At 35.6% G+C, this 15,365-nt stretch overlaps 1 protein-coding gene across 7 annotated transcripts in view; it reads left to right on the forward strand.

Moving 5' to 3' along the window:
- The window catches only part of kansl3 (KAT8 regulatory NSL complex subunit 3), a 51,345-nt gene extending 40,534 nt beyond the window's left edge, over positions 1-10,811 (forward strand). For 2 of the 7 annotated variants that reach the window (XM_052108038.1, XM_052108040.1), the window contains 5 exons: positions 129-256; positions 338-426; positions 5,089-5,290; positions 8,887-9,002; positions 10,175-10,811. In XM_052108038.1, coding sequence (XP_051963998.1) covers positions 129-256; positions 338-426; positions 5,089-5,290; positions 8,887-9,002; positions 10,175-10,177 — 538 coding nt within the window. In that variant the 3' untranslated portion in view covers positions 10,178-10,811. Of the gene's footprint in view, positions 1-128; positions 257-337; positions 427-5,088; positions 7,785-8,886; positions 9,003-10,174 lie in introns of those variants that run through there. The other 5 variants (XM_052108039.1, XM_052108045.1, XM_052108042.1 and 2 more) reach the window with 4 other exon arrangements.
- Positions 10,812-15,365: the final 4,554 nt, after the last annotated feature.

The raw sequence follows: 15,365 nt of genomic DNA on the forward strand, positions 1-15,365 counted from the left end.
TTCGTTTTTTTTTTTTCATCTCTAAATTCATCTCTACATCTGTTAGACTTAGGTTGTTGTTTTCACGCAAACCTTTGCCTAAATTTTGCGGTATCCTATATTTGATCTGATGTTCTGTGCTTTATTAGGTCAGGGGGTCTGGGAGAGGTTTCTGGAGCTCTGGGATCTAGTGAGGGGTCGTTTCATAGCCTACAGGGCAGCATGATGTCCAGTTCTTCCTCTCCTGTCCATGCGCAGGCCACTACAGCTGCTCAAGGTACAGCAGCCTTCAGATACTGTCAGCAGTCATCTGCAAGGTCTTTGGTTAAATCCTTTCTGATTTTGTGTATGTGTTCAGCTTCTTTTGCCAGTAGTCTGCTGCAGGGCCTCAGCCTCAGTCTGCAAGAGATCAACACTAAATCAACAGGCGTGTCCTCCACCTCTCAGGTGCCAGCCGTCACATCATGCTACTTAAACACCAACATGGCACCCCGATCGAATCAAATCACATCGAATATCTTTAGGTTTAATACCTGTGTGCTCCTGTTTAGCCTGTCTATAATAAACATGCACAATCTAAAATGCAGCAGTTCCCAAATGTCCCTTGCACATGTCTCACTGAGCTGGTCAGTCATCATTTGATACACCGTGTGGGATTCAGAAGAGTGAGTCCAGTTAGAAAATCTGAGATTTAAAAAAAATCCATAAACCCAGATAGATTTCTTACTTCCATGAAACACAAAAGGAGAACATTGAGCAAAATTTTCACACTGCTCTTTTCCATACAATATAAGTGAATGGCGACTCATGCACAGGGTTCCAACTGTCATGGAAAATATGGAAATATTAGGAAATTTCAGTTTTCTCCGTATTTATCTGCGTAAATCTCGGAATAAAAATTGTATTGTACATTTTTTAAATATTGAGTGTAAATTTATAGCATTATGCTTTGTTATATTACCATGGAATTAGTTAAAAAAAAAAAAATATTACCACAGCTGCGATGGGGTTATCATTACAGCTGCTGGAGCGTGACCGTAAATTTGGCATGTTCTTAATCCAACGCTCTCTATTTTTTCTTTCTTCTGGAAAGACATTCAACTGTAATAGTGGATTTTTTTATTTTGCTCTTGACACAAATGGGTAAATGAAAATAATATTTGCTGTGATTTCCCATTCACCCCTGTTAAAGTTTACCCTGGAAACATTTACGTTCTCATTCCAAAACCCGGGGTGTGAAAAAGTTCAATTAAGACCCTTAGAATTTTTTTTCACATTTTGTTATGTTGCAGCCTTATGCTAAAATGCTTTAAATTATATATTTATTTTTTCACATCAATCTACAAGCCATACCCCATAATGACAAAGCAAAAAACTGAAATATCACATTGGCCTAAGTATTCAGACCCTTAACTCAGTACTTAGTTGAAGCACCTTTTAGCAGAGATTACATCCTCAAGTCTTTTTGGGTATGATGCGACAATCATTGCACACATGGATTTGGGGATTTTCAGCCGTTTTTGTCTCTGCAGATCCTCTCAAGCTCTGTCAGGTTGGATGGCAACCGTCAGTGCATAAACATTTTCAGGTCTCTCTAGAGATGTTCAATTGGGTTCAAGACCGGGCTCTGGCTGGGCTTTTCAAGGGCATTCACAGAGTTGTCCCTAAGCCACTCTTGCGTTGTCTTGGCTTTGTGCTTGGGGTCATTGTCCTGATGGAAGGTGAACCTCAGGCCCAGTTTGATTTCCTGGGCACTCTGAACCAGATTTTCATTAAGGAAAAGGTTTTTCATATTCTGCTTTCCTTCAACCCTGACCAGTCCCCCAGTACCTGCTGCTAGAAAACACCCCCACAGCATGATGCCACCACCACCATGCTTCACTGTTGGGGTGGTGTTGCACAGGTGATGAGCGGTGCCTGGTTTCCTCCAGACATGACGCTTTGAATCGAGGCCAAACAGTTCAATCTTTGTTTCATCAGACCAGAGAATCTTGTTTCTCACAGTCTGAGTGCTTTTCTGAGTGCTTTTTCGACACAATCCTGTCTCTGAGCTCTGCAGGCAGTTCCTTTTGACCTCAAGACTTGGTTTTTGCTCTATGAATTTTTCAGCTGTGAGACCTTATATAGACAGGTGTGTGCCTTCCCAAATCATGTCCAACAGATGGACTCCTAGGGATGTCAATTTTCAGAGATTTTCATAACCGTTCATCATGGATATTATCGGTCAATTAATTAATGAATTAAGCGTTTATGTTAATGCCGCAAAACACACGTGGAGAACTCCAAATAATATGTGCATGTGGCCTACTGTTTAAATATAGTTTAAATATTACATTTAAGAAATGCAAGTTGGGAATGTCCTCTTAAAATATTCTTAGTTCAGTGCATTTTAATACATTTAGGCTATGTTTAGTACAGATTTATCAATTGTTTAACTGCTGTTAATGAAATACTGTTAGTTATAAATTGTAAACAAGATATAGAATCAGAGTAAGCTTTATTGCAAAGTATGCTTACACACACAAGGTTTTGTCCTGGTGACAGAAGCATCCAGTGCAAAGATGAAAAACTCTTTCATATTTGAGTTCATTAAAACATCACATAGTGTATCGTGAGATATTTCAGACCTTTGGACATATATATTTATTTAATCATAACACAGTAGCCTACATAACATACTGTGTGTGCTGGCGAGATGTCAGCTGAATCTGCTTTCCCAGCGATCACTAACGCAAAATTGTTGGTTGGGATGAAACGAGGAAGACCAGCAGATCAACTGTGCTTGTTTTCATGTTGTACTTTAACATAATGTTCATTTATAGAGAAACGCTCCAACACTGATTACATCTATGCCATTCTTCTCAGATGCGGACATGACATGCAACCTCTAGCGGCGGATGACTGTATAGACAGCCTTATCAAAGACATGATTACTGAATGCATTTGTCTTGAAAACAATCAACGACCGATTAGCTTTATTGATAAAATTATTAGCGACGATTAATAGATTATCGATTAATCATTTTCATTCCTAATTTGCTCCTATGTCCATTCAAACTTTGCTTCGTAACAGGTTTGATTGCAATAACAGCAAAAGTCATTGGTTGTTGACATCAAACTTTGCAAGATAAGTTTTAACATAACAGATTTGAATTGATAACTATTGTATGGCTTCAGAAGACTTCGCACACAAGTCATATGCACTCCATTTATAGTACTTTCATGGTGCATTTTTTGTCATTACCAATCCCCATTATGATCAAGAGCACTCTGAACATTCTGCACTGTTTTTTGTTGTGTTCCACAGAAGAAAGTCAAACAGGTTTGAATGACATATGGGTGAATAAATGATGGCAGAAGTTTTGGTGAACAGTCCCTTCAGATATTTATCAGTTTTCTTTTTCCTTTAGTTACATTTTTGACTGTAATAAGCATGATCATAAGAGTTTCATGATACATTTAAAGTGTCTTGAAACCCCCCTAGTTCAGCACTAATTCACACCTCAGACTGAAAATAAAGGCTCATCAAATGGGTGTTAAAATATGTAAAAATGTGTGAAGGCAAAAGGGGTGGGAAGACGGGAGCATTTTCCAAAACACACTAACAACAGAGATTGCTGAACATCACACTGAGTGGAGATGAAAACAAGAGTTGGGGCACTTTGCTGTATATCAGTCATGGGACAAAAGTGTGAAGATTGATAACGGTATAACACTGCAAATCTGCAAAAAGATTTGGATATTTGTTCCAAACATTTGAGAATGAATTGAGAAAAGCAAAACAAAAATCAAAACCAACACTGCTTTGAGACTTTACATTTATTTCATAGATGTTTATTCAAACAAGGATTGTTTCAGGTTTAATACAAGTTCTCCTAAGCAACCAAATTGGCCTGTTTGCTAGGGAGGGTAGAGTCACATGGGGTAACCTCCTCGTGGTCGCTATAATGTTGTTCTTGCTCTTGGTGGGGCATGTGGTGAGTTGTGCGCGGATGTCCCGGAGAATAGCGTGAAGCCTCCACTCATGCTATGGCGCCGCGGTAACTCGCTCAAGCCACGTGATAAGATGCATGGGTTGATGGTCTCCGACACGGAGGCAACTGAGATTCGTCCTCCGCCACCTGGATTGAGGCGAGTCACTGTGCCACCACGAGGACTTAGAGTGCATTGGGAATTGGGCACTCAAAATTGGGAATAATAGGGGAGGGAAAAAAATGCACAATGTTTTCCTAACGTATAGCCACAATACTTGAGCATAATGCATGTTAACATCACTCTAGTGTGATAAAATCACTTACTAACCTTGTCTGTGTAAAGTTATCCAGTATTTCAACTCTATTGTCATGACAGTTTAATGCAGGTAAACCGTGTAGGCTGATATCCTGGAAACTTTTGCACATGTAAAGGATTCAAAAAAGAGAGTTGACATGACTGAGTTCTCGGTTTTCGTCAGTCTTCTGTTTTTGAACAAACCGTAGTGTTATCCTATTTATGATCAGACACACTGTGAGAAGATGACATGGAGTATGTGCACCATCTAAACAGAAGCCTCCCCTCATACACCGTTGCTTCATGTTCAGAGCACAGCAACGACTGGCCAACAAACATGCTCGTGCCGGTCCAGTTATGGACTGTGGTTCATTCTGACCAGAGATTTTGGTCTCACCACAGTGTTTTGTGTAAAATCTGCTTGCATTACTGATACCAGAGTTCCTATGAAGTCTTGCACCTGTCTGGAACAACTGTTAAGTCCATAAGTTTGAATCCTCTTCTGTAATGCAAGCTCATGCATGAGGCAGCGCTGTGATTGGATAGAAGTGTTCCTTCTCCTGAAAAATGTGGATAAACACTCAGAATCTACTCATGTGCACTGTTCTGCCAAACATAAATCAGAGTTTACACATATACTTAATTTTTGTGATGTTGCTTCAACTTTTGTTTTTAAAGCAGAAGAACGAAATGGCTCTATAAAAAGAAAAATAACCACTTTCCTATAAACAATAATGAGTGCAGTCATTGTTTTAATGATGTGCAACCTGTACATATCTGTTAACAATATGTGTTTTGGTTTTTCATGAGCTTTTAACAGCTATTTATTTTTTGTTGCAGGTGTCGGGAGGGAAGCCCCAGGGGCAGATCTTGAGCTCTCTCAGCCCAGGCAGCGGCACTGTAGTCCGGGCAGTACCAGTCGTGTCTACCGGCTCCGGGGTAACCAAAACCATGGCCATCCACCAACTCCTCACCAACGGCGGTCTGGCCAAACTAGCCAGTAGTCTGCCTGGACTGGCTCACGTCTCCAGCCAGAGCGCGGGTACGTCCTCCTCGAAACTGACGACACAGCGTTCCAAACAGCGACGACCGCGATGAGTAGGGATTGAGGTCACTGATGCAGCAATCAGGTCAAAAGTCAAATCCAGTTGTAAAGTTAGCACAGTTATGCTAACAGTTTTTTATGCGGGTTGGTTACATTTGGTAAATGTTTGATATGTTTTTAGCTACAGCAATAAATATAGTCACCTGAGCATGTAAATATGTACCATAAACACCAACGTTTTTGTAGATTTGTACTGGTTAATGCATGTAGAGGGCATTTGGTGATATTGGATTTGGTCAACCAATATTTTTTACTTGCATATTAATGTACTTTTTGACATGCATAGTTTTTTGTAGTGGCTGCTAGGGGCCAACATTTCACTGTAGCTGAGCCAAAATATTGAAATGGCAATCAGTACTATAAAATAAGACATTTTGATAGTTTCAGCTTTTAAATTCCTACATCATCTGCTTCCATTTGTCTGGTGTGCTAAAGATAACCACCTCATTAACTACGTTTCCATCCAAGGGTTTTTTTGCGACAAAAAGTGTAGCACATCAAAAAGTTTACCAATATAGATGAAGGAAACGCAAATTATCACAAAGATTTCACTAGTGTCAACATTATTTTTATGTTGAACTCTAGCGCATTAACTATTTAGATACTTCAAATGTCACGAAAAACTGGTTTGAAACACTTTTTGTTGAGAAAATTGGCATTAATTAGTGTCACATGAAAGAATTTACCCTAATCGTTAGCCTGCATTAATCATGACGACAAGGTATACATCCTTGAAAGCTAATTTATTTTACTTGAAGCATTACGCGCACTGTTATGGATTGGTCTTAATGGCATACCTGCACAGATCTGTGTCATGACACTTCCAGTGTGCCAACACAAATATCTCGTATCATGCACCGGTCATCGACAAGTGCAAGGAGAACAAATGAATTGCCACTCTTTGAGATTAATCAAGGTAGACATCCATTTATTTATTAAAATTGCTTTTCCACACCATTCAAAATAATAGACGGCATTCATGGAATTAGCCCACAATGCAGTAAACATGTCATTTCTGTGCACAAAGATATTTTAAATTAAAAATAAATACACAATACTAGGAGAAAAACTTCAGTGTGCTGTTTTTAAACACTAACACATAGACCAATTCTATAAAATTATTGTTTAGCTTTTCAAAAAAATGCTTTTGAAAAAAATTCCCTGTATTAAAATAAATAAACTACCAAACGAAAGAAATATTTTGTTAGGAATATATAATTGCCTTTTCCTTACACAAACTTAAATTTGCTTTACCCTGTTCTGAAGATGAAAAGTCGTCTGAATGACATTCTCAGAATGTTCTGCAACTATTTGTCCAATGAGTTCACTTTCAAAAAATAAACTTTTGAACATTTTAAAACGTTTAAATATTTGAAATCAAACCCTCTTTTTTTATCGTATTTGCTGAGCTTCTTCAGAAAATGTAAATTGCATTATGATGCTAAAATTAATTTCGATGACAATCAAGTTTAGTTGGTCGTTAAAAGTTGCTGGACAAATATTTGGGTTTGCAGTTGTGATGAGACGCTTTAGATGATTGTTCAATATATTGAATATCAGGAATGTATCATATGTAAACCTGATATTACATCGCATCAGTGTTTCTTTAATAGCTGTGCACACCACATATACACATCGATTGATGGTCCTTATACTAAGACTGAAAGTTTCTTCCACTACTTAATGCAGGTTGTCAGCTTGAACAGGGCCATGACAATTTGCTTTCGGGTCAGAACCGGTGGCAACCTGCGATAGACAGAACATCAGGACCAATATTACAGTCTTATCAGAAGAGCAACTGCTCCCTTTTGATCGCAATTCCTCGTCTTCTGATTGAATTTCTGAAATTATGAAATTAAAAAGACTGTTAAACTGGCTAATTTCAATGAATTGTCTTAATACTCTCCCCATTTTACCAAAACGTCAGAGGAAAAAACTTTAGGGACATCTGGGAGGTGAAAGGTACACAATTAGCGATATACACACATTTCTGTATGGAAACGGTTTAAGGGCAGATTTATTTTACGATGAACCAAAACTTATGCGACAAAGTGTTTTTTAGGCATGACGTCATCACGCACACCATTTCTGTCGATAAAAGGCCATTTGAATGGAAACGGACAGAAAACTGCAAATTTCACAAACTTTCTTTTAATCATTTTCACTTTGTCGATAACAAAACAGAGCGAAAAGTGGATGGGAAATAGATAATTATGTTTTATGTTCCATTATTTGTTTTGTTAATTTTTATTTTCTGTTTACCTGTTTTTATTTGCTGGAAGAGATGTATGTCATTTGTAAGGACATTCATTAAACAGCCAACATCAAACTGTCCAATTTTGTACCTCTTTTTTTGTCATTGTTCTTTGATGTTGTTTTTATTGTTGAATCATTTTTATCTCCATCTTCTCCCAACAAGCATGAACACTAGATTTTGCAGCACTTTATTAAGTAAATGAAATCCACATTAAAAGCATTTTTATCTCGCAAAATAGGGGAAGGGTCAAGTCAAAGGAATTTGTAATACTTCAGTTTTACTTTTCATACACTTAATGTTAAGCTTATTTTAAATAATTGCACATTTAAATTTTATAGAAAATTTCTAATTTAATCTTTAACAAAATTACAATATTAAAACTCAAAATATCTTATTTTTTTCACTATTATTTAAGTTAAAGATGGCTTAATTAATTTTGATGTATGTTATGAAAGTAAAATATGTAATCTTGAAAGAATTTGAGTGTATTGAGGGGACTTTTTATTTTCATCTGATTTATTAAAGCCTTTTTCATATTTCAAATGATTTGTAAATACTATTATTGCAAGTTCTTTTTAAGAACTGTCCCTCGTAAAATGCCCCATAAATCATGTTTTTTCCATGTCCATTTTATATGAAATGCACATATATAATTAAGAGTTAGAAAATATTAATATTCAAGATGTTGACATTTAGTTCACTTATAGTACTTTGTGTCTTCATTTATTTCCCTTTATGTAATTGTATACAAAATATGCAAATATTAATCTCCAAACGAGCTCCTAATTTGAATACTTTGAGAAGTGTTATAGATTTTAAACCACATTCTTTCATTTAACTATTTCTAACAACATCTAATCACTGTTGATTGGTACTTGATATAAAATCATTTTGGAAGTTGACGGGTCCTTAACGTCGAAAATGACTTTAAACAGCATTTTACTTATTTTATAAATATTGTGCATGCAGCTTTTATTGAGATGCCACATGCTGTTAATACTTTGAAAAATGTATTTCAACTAATAGAAGTTGTTTAAAATGACGGGGATTTGTATAAATTATAACCTAAAGTCCTGATGTCGATAATAAAATAGGAAAAATGGATTAAATCAGTAGCCTATATATAGACCTTATTAACAGCAGTGCCATGGGAATGAAAACTGCTGTGAGTGATGGACTTGCAGTGCCTTAATTTGGTTGTACTGTTATCTTAAACAAAAAAATGCTTTAATATAGTAAGAAAGATTTCTTGATTGTGTGTCTGTGTGGTTGTCAGCAGGGCTGAAAGCCCCCACCACAATCACAGTGACATTGCGTGGGCAGCCCAGCAGAATTGCCGCTTTCAGGCACATGGGGGCGACAGCACCCTCTTACAGCACACCTGAAAACCAGGTGTGTGATCCACATTCATAAGTCTCCACAACACCAATATATTGCGGGCTGTTATTTTACTTTATATGCTTTATATGTATCAGAGCTTACAGAACAGGTAATCCTCACTTTGCTTTGGCTCTCATGTTCTTGTGACAAATCAGAGGAAATCCTCATCAAAGTCATTTTGGATCCTCATTAACAGTGATTAAATTTTTAATTTTTTTTTCTGTCAAATGCTGTTTACTCAGTTCTCCTACTGTTAAATCATCTTTTAATCCTCTGCCGTGAGAGCAATTAACCTCCTGAGAACGGTTGCTATGGAAACCATCTCTTTGACCATACCTAGATGAGGTGTAATTATTTGGTTAATTGCTCTGAAGAGCATAATTACATGCTTGTCACTTGTGCTCTAGATCACTTGGGTAATCATAATGAGTTTGGCTGATTTTAAAACGTTTTCAATTCATAAGGCTTTAATTGTTTCAATTAAATATCAGCTTTGACCACAACTTTTGAGGTTTTTTTTTTTACAAAAATATTTGGACAGTGAACTGACTTCATACATGTGTTATAAATTACTTTGACACCAGTTGGTTAAAGGGATAGTTCACCCAAAAATGAAAATTATCTCATCATTTACTCACCTTCATGATATCCCAGGTGTGTATGACTTTCTTTCTTCACCAGAACACATTTGAAGAAAAATAGAAAATATCTCAGCTCAGTTGGTCCTTAAAATGCAAGTGAATGGAGATTTCTCTTTTAAAGCTACAAAAATCACAGACAGTCAGCATAAACGTCATCGATGCGACACCGGCGGTTAAACTAATGTCTTCTAAAGTGATACAATCACTTTTGTGATCGTGTCATAGTCATAAGCTATTAAAAGTCATTAATTTAACATCTGGAGTCGTATGGATGACGTTTATGCTGACAGTCTGTGATTTTTGTATCTTTAAAAGAGAAATCTCCATTCACTTGCATTTTAAGGACCTACTGAGCTGAGATCTTTTTCTTCAAATGTGTTCTGGTGAAGAAAGAAAGTCATACACATCTGCGATATCATGAGGGTGAGTAAATGGTTGATTTTTGGGTGAAAGATCACTTTAAAAGTCTGGCTCAGAACAAAACAATGGCTCAGAAAATTGCTAAAGTTGTTTATCTTTGTGCATCAATCTCTCACCTTACAGTGACCAGAAGCTCCTTTGAAAGTTCGATATGTGAAGATGTAATGGTCAGTGGTGCTCATGAGAATCCAAAGGCTCAGACAGATGTTGCATAGACATTAACCCAGTTTAAAGATGTTACAACCTGCAAGAGCAGCATCTACTCTAGACTCTTCTTGCTCACAAGGATTGAAGACTTGACTTTATACCTTGACAGTGTTTTATTTTCTTAATTCCGTGGCAGTCAGAGCATTGTGTACTTTCTTTTTTGTTTCCTTCTTTTAATGTATACATTTTTTTCCATACTGGCTTTCATCTTTAGAAATGTTTGTGAACACTGTTTTATTGGAACATTAATTCATTGATATTAAAGGATCTTTGTTTTTCTTTTTGCTGGTGGTCTTGATGCAAGATGTTTTGCCCGTTCAGATATATCCCAGATAGCACACGTACATCTCCGAGATGTCTGTTTAAGAGCGTTTCATCTGGAAACCATCAAATTCCAATAAACATCTGCTAAACATCTTAAAAAGACCAGATTTACAAATATTCTAATCATAAACGTCTCAAAGACATCTGCTGTAGGTCTTATTGACATCTGAGAGTAAACGTCTTAAAGACGTATTCCAGATGTTAAAAAAATACATCACATGTACTACAGGGTTGGGAGGGTTACTTTTCAAATGTATTCCACAGATTACAGAATACATGCTGTAAAATGTAATTTGTAACGCATTTCGTTAACTTTGTTTTAATTTCGTAACTTAAATATCTTATGCAGTGTTGTTTCTAAAACAAGATCAATTAATCTTGTTTTAAGCATTTTTAGATATTATTTTTACAGGAAATCAAAACAAAAATTATAATCAAGAATATGATTTTTGCCCTAATATCAAAGCTCTTACTAGAAAAAAAGAAATTATGATCCAACATGAATTTTCTTGATAATATTTGTTTATCGTGTCTGGTAACGTGTGCATGTAAAATGGCTAGAAATAGCATTTTAGCTTAGCGTAAAGCTAACAATTTACACAAGGTTTATTTCTATTTCTTCTGCTCCAAACTTAAAACCTACTTCTCTGTCTGCTCGTATGAATGTAACACATCATAAGAAAGTGTTTCTACGCTGTTCAAATGCACTTTGGATCGAGTCATTTATATGTATAAATGTTTTCCATCTGAAAGGACTAAATATTAAATGAATCAAATGACAATAAAATGCAAAGTAATCACTTCATTAATCAAAATACTTTTTGAATGTATCTGTATTCTAATTACCCATTATTTAAATTGTAACTGTAGTGGAATACATTTACTTATATTTTGTATTTTAAATACGTAATCCAGTTACAAGTAATCCGTTACTCCCCAACCCTGCAAATATACGTGTGGGTGATGTGCATGTGCTATTTTAGGGATGGGATTTACTTGATATGAGAAAAAGAGTTTGTCATTAAATATTTACTGCACATGACTGCGGTAGTGCCGTTGCAGTATTTCTTTTCAGCTGCAAAGCACAAGAGAGAAATGAATCATTATACTGCTGTAATGATTGAATGAATTTAAGACATTAAAAACGGACAAACAGGCTTTTGTGTGAGCTGAAAGATAATGTGCATATGATCAACAGTACAATAGTAGGCCTCAGTGTTACTTAAACAGATTACCGTAAAAAAAAAAAAAAACACGTTGACGTTTTTATAATCGGTGGCTTCCTAAAAACTCTTTTTGGGGATTTTACAGTATATAAAACACAAATTGGAGTTACAATGAGGCACTGACAGTGGAAGTCTTCTGGCTATACTTTTGAAACGGTGAGCATTTTAACATTTCCGTATTGACCCCATTTCAATTTCATTGTAAGTGCCTCAGTGTAATCTAGATATTTACTTCTTTTTTTTTTTTTTTAAGAAAAGGACAAGTCATGGCACGAATGCTGTCGATTAAGCTTAACTTGCATTGAACCCGGAACATTCCTTTAAACAGAATTAGTCTCAGTCACCATTCACATTCTGTCTAACATCTCATTTTGTGTTCTGGAAGAGAGAAAATCATGAGGGTGAGTAAATGATGACCGAATTTTCTAATTTTAAATTTTACTATTCCTTTAAAGGAAACGTTTTAGATCAATTAATCGTCCGTCAATCGTCCATCTTTTTCTTTTCTTTTTTTTTTTTGGATGATGCTACTCAAAAGATAGAGCTGTCCTTCAAATAACCATGATGATTAAGACAAAAGGGATAATAATGGGTGCATCTGATTCAGTCACAAGTGTTTTGATTGCTTTATAAATAGGAAGACCAGTGAAGGTTGAAAAGCATGAATATCTCATGAACAGAATGTCAACGATGTGCTATGAATGCAGCATTCTGTCTCAATGCAATATGCATAATAAGAAGAAAAGTACCAGAGATGATGGGATGATTGTGTTACTCAAAATGATTACCACTGGATCAAACCTGAAGAGAGGTTTAGAGCGAGAATACTGGCCCACTTCTGAAAGGTTATGATGTCACTATATCACATCCAATTTCTGTGTGTGCGGCTACAGGTCTCAAAGTTCATTGCTTGATGCTCAAAGCAGGACGGTCCACAAATACTACAATGTTTCTATTCCAAGGATAATTAATCCAATGGTTGACATGCAAGGGGGATTCTTGTCGGATTATTTCCAGGGCTGTGTACATCAGAAATGATTAGACTTTCCAAAGAATTCCCAGTCATGTTTCCAGTGGGGGATTTGCATAATGACATTTTCAGAGTGATATGCAACCCAAAGATGGCTTTAATCTCATACATTCTTAGATTCTTCTCTCTCTGTAGGCTAGAACAGATTTCAGTCCAATATCGCTATTGTGTACATTCGCCAGAATTGGAAGTAATCAGAACCATGACATTTCCACCTGAAGAACACAGATGAAACTTACATTTGGACATTTAGCGGGTGCATTTATCCAAAGCGCCATTTTTGCTAAATATGTGATATCCCTGCATTGAACACATGACCTTGGCATTGCGATTGCCATGCTCGATGGGTTGAGCTACAGGAATCCTATGGCATTATGGATGTGGATAATACCTCAAATCATGCAGCTTGTTGAGTAGAGGTGTGCTTTTACTTTTCTAAGCGCCAGACTTGTGGCTTTTGCCTGGCAGATGATTAAAATAAGCAAATAAAATCCCATAGACTTACATTGAAGGAGTGACCCGTGCTATTTTAAGGGACCAGAATGTCATAGAGACTTGAAGTTGGGTTCTGTAAACAGCCACAAAGTAGCACCCAAAATACCAAAGCACCCACTTAGCAAAGCTCTTGGAAAATGATTTTAATACAATTTTGAGGTGTAAATGCTGGGGGCACAGTGGCTTTTAGTGTGTGTAAAATAAAATCCTTGAGCTTTGGTACAGAGTTGCTCCCTTGCGCTTCTCTGGACACATATCAAACAGGATACATGTACATACTTAACTATAATGCAAAAAAACAAGTTTATACCAAGTTGTGTTATTGTCCAAACAATGACTCCATATGGGTCAGCATTAAAAAGCATCAAGTGCAAATTGTTTACAAGTGGTGTGCCTTTCCAGATGTGTAATGTCTCTGACGCATTCTATTCATGACCTTTTTTTTTTTGTTATGTTTTCAAGCACTCGTATTCACATTATGACCAATATTTTCCCAGAATTCAAGCAATGCATTTGTTGAAACTCAAGCTCAAACTCAAACGCAATGACTAACAGCCCTTCCTCATTCTGAACACTCAATGAGTTTTCTTTCGATGAATCGGAAATAACTTGAAGGCATTTGTTGCATTAGATTGATTTTTATTTTGAAAAATAAACTGTATTAAAGCTGATTTAAACACTTCAAAATTAAGTCTAATATTTGATTATAACAGCTCGTATATCATTGTTTTGTTTTGTTGATTAGTTCACAAAAGTAGCTTGTTTTAAAATGAAAAATGCTTTATTTACAATATTTACAATTATTTGAATTATTATGCATTATTTATCTTAAATCATCTTTATTTGGCGGCATTTCTCAGCAAATATTGATTTATGTGATTCACTGCAATAATGTTTTGATTAATTAATCGGCAGGTCATGCATTGAATTTAAATGGAAACATTGTAATCGATTGAAAGCCCTAGTAAAATAATATTATAGTATTCTAAAATTAACCTCAGACTTTGTTTGAACTTGTAATTATCCTAAAATGACAGGGGAAACATGTTACATTTCAACCAGAAAAATACACTTTCAACATACTCTAGATTGATTTGGTTTTTGCTAAAAAAGAAAATAAAAAAATATTGCTTGAGTAATATACAAAAATATTTTTTGTAATTAGATCACTTTTGATCAGTAATCTGATGTGTAATCAGGTACTGATTACAAATGACATGACTAAAACTGTACTCGGTAATAATCTCTTGGATTACATATTTAAGAAAAACTAATCTGATTGTTTTTAGATTAGCCTACTTTTGGATTACTTACGACTCTGTTGTTGTTTATTTGATGACACGTGCATTTGAGTAGGATAAACTTGTACCATTTTTACATAATGTTGCTTAAATGCATTAAATAAAACTTATTTAAAAGTTTAAATAAATAAGAAATGTAAAAAGGCACTTAAACATGTTCTTGTTGTGGCAATTTTGGCATTACAAACACCATTGCAGTTAAATTTGTGACTCAATGTGAAAAAACTGGACACACACACACACATACACACACACATTGACGTTTGCAGAATAAATGCTAAATTTGCCATTGAAAAAGTTTATTCCTCTGTTTGAATTACCACTGCATATTCATGTTAATTTTCTTGACATTTATATTAAATTACTTTGAGTTATTGAATTTTGATGTTTGAAATAAATGACAAGTGATGATTTCTCTACATAAGTCTTCTCTTTGTAACTGTGTTCAGGGTTGACTGTAATAATAATAATAATAATAATAATGTGGCATTATTGCAAAAAATGACCTCAAACCAATCAAACTGCAAAATGCTTCACTTTGACAAAAGAAGTCTTTGATTATATTTAAATATATATAAATGCACATAAGTAGCTCTCTGTAGCCATCTAGTGTTTATACTTGGAATTTCATCAGTTTTTTTTGTTTTGTTTTGTTTTGTTTTTTTTAAATAGATTGACTCTTGAGACTTTAAGCTTTCAAACGGTACATCATTTATGAGGATTGCTTCAGT

This window comes from Xyrauchen texanus, chromosome 37 (genome assembly GCF_025860055.1).
Source record: "Xyrauchen texanus isolate HMW12.3.18 chromosome 37, RBS_HiC_50CHRs, whole genome shotgun sequence".
Lineage (NCBI taxonomy): Eukaryota > Metazoa > Chordata > Actinopteri > Cypriniformes > Catostomidae > Xyrauchen > Xyrauchen texanus.